At 48.4% G+C, this 7,500-nt stretch overlaps 1 protein-coding gene across 1 annotated transcript in view; it reads right to left on the bottom strand.

Moving 5' to 3' along the window:
- kalrna (kalirin RhoGEF kinase a) overlaps positions 1-7,500 on the bottom strand; it is a 148,391-nt gene that overhangs the window by 65,478 nt on the left and 75,413 nt on the right. Inside the window, 2 exon segments of the mRNA XM_048238600.1 lie at positions 225-416; positions 4,621-4,743. Coding sequence (XP_048094557.1) covers positions 225-416; positions 4,621-4,743 — 315 coding nt within the window.

Here is a 7,500-nt window from a genome sequence, read left to right as displayed (position 1 = left end):
TCAACATGGCCTTTTCACATCACACTTCATAAAGAAATGCAGTTGAATTCAGTTCATTTCCTTTAGTTCATCTGCTGCTAGCACACTGGGCATTTCACCTTATCCTTCACAAAGAGAAGAAAACTGGTCCAGCGTAGGTGCAGAAGGAGAGTTGGAGCCCTGAGCAGAAGAATGGTGTGCGTATGTGTGTGTGTGTGTGTGTGTGTGTGTGTGTGTGCGCTTACCTCTTTAGTGTGGGTGTGAAAGGAGACGGACATGTCGAGCAGCAGCTTCCTCTGCTCCACTCTCCTGACAAAGTCTTGGATTCGCACCTCCAGGTGCCGCGCCGCCTTGTAGATCTCCTCCGGGTCACATTCACCGGTCTGCGCCAGCTGCTCCGCCGCCTCCAGCAGCTTGTCCGCGTTGGTGTAGGTGTTCTGTTCCGAAGAGAGGAAACCAAAAAAAACAAAAAAAAAGGAGAAGGTGAGAAGGTGAGAGAGTTGCAGCTAGACGTGAAGAAACTCCAGTTCAGTCCAGGTGTCCAGGTGTCAGATCTCAGACGGCAGGACACTGAACTAGCCAACACTGACCCACACTGACTGCTCTCTCTCTTGTCTGTCTGCCTGTTGTGGACACTCTATGCCGACTGCAATCACTCGCCGGCTGTTTGACTTGTGCCGGCCTCGCCCGAGTGCCTAAAAAAACAATTCCATTATGAGCATGCGGCAGGGCCATCTGCGAGCGGGAGCAGGAGTAAGGGGCAAATCCCTGCGCGCTAATCCCAGCAGCTGGCAGCGAGAAGTGTTGTCTCTGGACACGGCTCGACCAAAGTCACTAGAGCAGCATTCGACCCACTGCCTTCTCTCTCTCTCTCTCTCTCTCTCTCTCTCTCTCGTGCTCCTCAGTGAGATTACTTCTGTGGCGCGGCACATGCGAGTGTGCCTGGACTGACGACCTCCTGACCCGACCCACAAAGGTCATCAGTGGAGAAAGTTCACTGGGGTTTTCTAACAACAGCGACCCCCCTCCCTACCCATCATTTCCTGCGGCTGGATTTGCAAGGGCAAGATCTGAAGCAGGCCTTAAACCTGGCCCGAGTCTTGAAAGAGTCTTAGACCTTGAAGGCATCTTAATGACCTGACTGCAATTAAAGTCCTATCCACTCAGTGCCGGTGGCTAAGCATTCCACCAACACCCATTTACACCACAGCCTACATCTAATCTTTGATTATCCACAGCTAAGCTCTGTTTTGTTAATCGGAGAAGTTTAAGTCCTTTCCCCCCCCTGAAATAAAATCCAAAAAAAAACACAGTCGCATTAATTCACACCACTGACCCTCTTAAATCCATTTGCTGGGTGACTGTGCCGTGTCAAAAACATCAGCCCCTGCAAATGAATGCTGCTCTTCAACTTTGGATCCCAGAGATCAATGTTATTGCACTGTTTACTGAACACAATATTGCCTCCTTGGCCACTGAGGGATCATTTCATTTCATAAGCGCTTATCCCCTTCTCTGTTTCATATCTGCATGAGCCCAGGGGCTCATAGCAGTGTGTCTCTAAGATCTGACCCAAATCTCATTTGAGGCTATTGACTAGCGGGGGATCACTGTATCCATACAGCAGAAGACAATGCAGGGGTCAGGGCAGGCGATGAATATCCATACAGCGGGATTAAGGGGAAGTGGGACAATGCAGGGATCCTATTGATGGGAAGCTCATGTTTACCTGACAGACTCTCCTTTCCTTTGATGGATGGAGAGAAAGATAGAGAGAGAGAACATGACAGAGAGAAAGAGAGAATGAGGGAGAGAGATAAAGAGAGAAATAGAGAGAGATAGAGAGATAGAGAGAGAGAGAGAGAGAGAGAGAGAGACATTCTTCCCTTCGTATTCATTCAGTAGTGCTCTTCACTCACAGACACACACACACACACACACACACACATACACACACACACACACACACACACACACACACACACACACACACACACACACACACACACACTACTGTAAGCACAAGCTCCCACACAGAGCTCTGGCTCTAATCCACCTCCCGGCAGCCCATCCTTAAAAACCCGGAGCTTTCATCCCAACAGGAGAGCCCCCACACATTCCCCCACCCTCCCTCCCTCTCTCCCCTTTAGGTGCGGAGCGATCAATAACTACATTCAGGCCGCTCCCGTTCTCCTGGATCCAGGACGGGAGAGCAGAGAAGAGAACAGAGAGAGGTGTGTTTGTTTGGGTAAACACCGCACCACACCGCACCGCACCGCACCACACCGCACCGCACCACACCGCACCGCACCGCACCGCACCACACCGCACCGCACCACACCACACCGCACTGCACCGCACCGCTCTTTGCAACCCCCTTGGCTTCGACGGCTCGCGTTCCAGGTCCTGCCGATGGGAGCCTTGCATGGACGAGACTCGCTAGCTCACGAGCCAGATGCCAGAAACACAAGCTGCACCTATCTCTCTCTCTCTCTCTCTCCACCCATTAAAGGCGGCCGAAGCCAAGACAAATCCCCATCGCGTGTCCGGTCGGCTCGGTGCGTTTGAGGCCTCGAAGTCATGTCAGCGAACTTGAGCCTTTTGTGTCATTCAAGCTGTTTTCAGGGAGGTTATCACCAGAGACGGTCCAAAGCAGTGAGCTCTAATCTTAGGCTTGTTCCAACCACCACTGTGATAATTAGGGTCTCCCGATGTTTGATTAGAGGAAGGCAATCCAGGAAAGTTCTCTCTTGTCTTCGCAGCCATTTTTTTTTGGCTAATCTGTGGCAAGAGTAATGGAATTCAAAGAATACCAGCACTGGTCCATAATAGATCTCAACGAGAGACACAGAAACAGCTTATCGTCTTAGTCTAAACCTACAGTTAACTGACGTTTTGTTTCTGAGCGTCATTTTTCTTTTCCCGGACGTAAATGATGCATTAAGCCTGTCAATTAAAACAGATTTATTGGAACTGAAGAGGCTTGCGAGACGCTATCACTCAGAGGGGGAGCCTCATTTATCCTCAGATGCAGTGATCTAGCAGAGAAGAGTTATGCTCCTGGGGGGGGGGTTAAGGAAGGGTGGGGGTGGTGGTGGAGCCATGCTGCTCCGACTCCCCCCGTCAGGCCTGAAGACTCCTCCATCTCCACTGATGGCTCCAGCACCGCATCACCTGCATCAGGTAAATCGATCACAACACAGATTCCTGCAGTGTCTCTACAATGCCAGGATTAGCATGCCTTGCAGCAGCAGCAGCATGCAAGCATTATCTATGACAGTTGTGTTATGGATTATCTTATTACCCATAAACCCTACCGAATTCCTTACTTAGATAGAGATGCTTGCATTAGATATGGTGGTGCTTGCATTAGATATCTCTCAGTTTCACCACTTTGTGCTCTACTACATGTAGACGACCATCACTACATAACAGCCGCTCATGGTATATATTTTCCAAAAATCATAGTCCTGCAGTGGTCTCTCTCTCTATGGTAAATTTCCTTTTACAGCAGCCTTGTCCATGACGGATACTGCAGGCATAAGTGTCTTTCCAGAGGAGCCGCTATCCAGGCTGTTCCAGAACAGGGCCCTCGCTTTGTTTGGCCTTCCTTTTTTTATATCATATGAACGCAGCAACAATTTGCTGCAGAGAAAAAAAGAAAAGAAAAAAAAAGAAAAAAAAGGAAAAAAAAGAGACAGTTCTGCCAAACGCCATAAAACCCCGTCAGTTAAAATGAAAAAGTTTGAAAGCCCACGGCCTGGCATTCAGCAACTGCTCTTTGGGAAATGTTTGCACTCATACACTCGTTTCAATCACCTAGCCAGGGCTTACATTGAACTATAATGAACAGTAAATCTGGGCATTTTAGTACGTATCATTGACGCTCACACCAAACAACGGCCGTATCTACCATCATAAAAGTCAGCCATCTGTGAACACGCTCTGATACAAACGCAAGCAATGTAAGAGAGTAAAAAACACAATCGACCAATGATTCACTGTGGAGAAACAACAGACTCTGACAAAGCTATCGAGCGCAAACTGAACGGCCTTTATTCCGCCACTGTGCAGTTCACTGGCTCCATCTGTTGCTCTGGCAGGTATTAGCGAGTTCTCTAAAAAAGCATCGCGGACCGGTGTGTGTATTACCCACTACAGACACACACACACACACGCACACACGCACACACACACACACACACACACACACACACACACACACACACACACACACACACATCACTCAGAGAGCACAGCACTGCGCAGCACAGCGGAGCACGCCCACACCTATTACCACACAACAACCTGTCTCTCCACGGCTCGTTAGGGTCGATGAGAGATCTGAGAGCTTCTCAAGGTAGCTAAAATAAACAGCTTCTGAAGGGGGAAGTACGTTCTGCGGGTAGACAGAAATGAGTGGTTGCAGACGGGGGAATGTTAATGCATTCGCACAAAGACAGAACTCCAAGCTTGGGGTAAATCACACCAAGGAAGGAGGATGACTAAACATGAATCACTATAATTGCTCAGAGATGATTTCCAACTATTCTTCACGGCAAATGTGGCAGCGAACAAATCTCTTATGTGCATTATTGAGAAATGTTTTAATGTGTTAGATTTATGATGCTGCTACTGTACCTGGGCCACCTCCTCAAAGTCGTCATGGCGTTTCTGCAGTGCTCGGGCACGATGGAGAGACTTGCCCACACCGGTATGTTTACTGAGGAAGGCCTCGCCATGGTTCTCAATCCAGTCCAACACCTGAGGGAAAGGCAAACACAGACAGACAGACACACACACACACACACACACACACACACACACACACACACACACAGTGTTAAACAATGACAGAGCCATACAGAGAGTCATACAAATACACACACACACACATACACACTTCTTTTTGGCACTCTGACACTGCTGTAGGGACCTGTCATCATTGTCACTCTGTCACAGCACATTGAGCGTGCAGTCCATCTCCCACAGCAATGAGAGAATTACAGTCTGGAGCCTCCCAGTCCCAACCCCAGCCCCAGCCCCTACCATAGTCCCAGCCCCAGCCCCAGTCCTGATGAACAGCTCATAAACCGCTTTCATCTGTGCCTGGGCTACACTCGGCCTTCCCTCTGGGATTCCAATGGTCCCTCAGTTCGAGGGATCTTCGGGGAGATGCCAATTTTAGAAATCACCCGTTCAATCAGGAATTTAAATCATACCATCCTCTATCAATAAAGGACATGTCTGGAATACCGCCTCCAAATTGCACAGGAGGTTTGGCAAAGGAGGGCCAGCGAAAGCGCCGATGATGAGATCATCTGTGTGGGTGTTATTTGTGTGCGATGGTCCGAGAATAAATAAAGGGACTTTGGCAGGGCCCGTTTCCTGCCTGGTGACATGGCTGCCTCCATCGCTCTGTGGCTTCTGGATCTGATGCCTCCGCGATGAGTTTGGGGCTCATTAGCTCATTTCCCTCTGTTACCAATGGATACCGCTAACGAACATGGAAGTAACGCACAGTTTGTCCTTTCCCAAGACATGTCTATCTTGTCAATAACTATCTAGTGGCAATCTACTATGGTGTGGTGGTCATAAAAATAAAGCTCATTTGAATTGTAGAGAGTTTGCACTTGTTCATATGTGTAATAATGTGTTGTGTGTGTATGTGTATATGTGAGTGTGTGTGTATGACAGAAAGAGAGATAGAGAGAGAGAGAGAGAGAGGGAAGAGGTCTCATGTGGGGAAGAGGAATGTTTATTAAGCAGCAGCGTTAGTGCGTGCTTAGATGCTGCTTGTTTTCCCCGCGCTGATTAGAGCATCCACGGAAATAGCGCTCTAAAGCAGGCTGCCACCACCACCACCACCACCACCTTCACTCACACAAACATGGGCAGGGGTCTGGAAATAGACCCAGAGTGAAGATTCCTGCTGGGTGAAGAAGATAACTGCCTTCAGTGGACCATCTGCATTCATACTGCACCTCACCCCCACCCAACACTCACTGATGAACCACGCCTGAACCACCCATGAGTCATGACAAGAGAATCGGTTTCATGTCTTCCTTCCCAACCCTATTACAGTTCCTGCTGAAACAATGACAGGCAACTGTCAGAGGAGCAAAAAAAAACAACAAAAAAAAAACAGAGAGAATACAATACACTGAGAAGAGAGAAGTGCTGGAAGGAATGCATGGTGGGAAAAAAATGAAAGAAGAAAACATTCTTTGGCTTGATTATGACTGGTGCCTATGGGAGCGCAGATGCTTGTGAGAGAGAGGCGCAGTGCTGAATGCAATCACGATCCAAATCAGTTCATTGTTATAAGGTACACAAACACACTCCAAGACCCCCAGGGAGGCATCTAAACAATCTACTGGAGGAAGCCAAGAGAACTTTCTCTCTCTCTCTCTTTCTCTCTCTCTCTTTTCTCTCTCTCTTCCTTTCTCTCCTTCTCTCTTCCCTGTCACACTCTCGCACGTTTTATAGTGTCTGATAGCTCTTTGACTTTTTTTGCAGGCTGAGCTGTGCGGGTTTCACTCTGTTCCTGTGTTTACTGGGAGAACAGAAAATAACTACTCATTTTTTTTCTAAAAATACTTTTTTAAGAGTGCAAGGGGAGACCTCTGCTCCAACACGCACACACACGCGAGACACAGACGTCCCTAAATGAAGTGTAGACCCACTTATTTAAGAGGGGCCGACTTTAATACACTCGCTAGACTAATAATAAACTCCGATTCTGGTCCTCAAACCTCACCTTTCGGCATGACCACAATGAAACGCTCCGCATTCTGCAGCCATGGCGTAATTTGTTTTTAACGGCATCCCTGCAATGTGTCAAGAGAGCCAACCGTAACTCTGGTGGTTTCTTTCAAACAAAAGAGGGGGGTAAAAAAATGAGTTGAGCCTTTCCCACTCTGCCAGTTCCTCCCATATTTGGCTGCTCTTCATGATGACCTTCAAGGAAAAGGTTTTTTTATCCCCTGCTGTATGCATCTCTCATAGAATTCTTCTCTAACACTCTCTAGCCTTTGGAATTCCCAGAGAAAGAAGAGAGAGAGAGAGAGAGAGAGAGAGAGAGAGAGAGGGAGAGGAGAGAGAGAGAGAGAGAGAGAGAGGGAGAGAGGGAAAGGCAGCAGGAGAGAGTGAGGAAGAGAGAGGAAGAGGAAGCAGGACACAGCGAGAGAGGAAGAGGAGAGAAAGAGAGAGAAGGTGAGAGTGTGTGTGTGTGTGTGTGTGTGTGTGTGTGTGTGTGTGTGTGTGTGTGTGTGTGTGTGCATGCCTGTGTCTGTGTGCGTGTGTGTTGTGCCAGCTCCCAGGGGCTACTGCCTGAGCTCACTCATGTGCTCTGCTGATAACCTCCAAAGCTCACTATGTGCTCAGCCCTGCAGAATACATACTGCAGAATACACTGGCCTCCACTCCACAGAGAGATGGAGAGAGACACTATGAGAGAAACACAGAGAGAGAGAGAGAGAGAGAGAGGAGAGAGAGAGAAAGGAAGAGAGGAAGAGAAAG

This window comes from Alosa alosa, chromosome 3 (genome assembly GCF_017589495.1).
Source record: "Alosa alosa isolate M-15738 ecotype Scorff River chromosome 3, AALO_Geno_1.1, whole genome shotgun sequence".
Classification (NCBI taxonomy): Eukaryota; Metazoa; Chordata; class Actinopteri; order Clupeiformes; family Clupeidae; genus Alosa; species Alosa alosa.
Note: the sequence above shows the minus strand (reverse complement) of the source record. Positions and strands in the feature narration are given on the sequence as shown.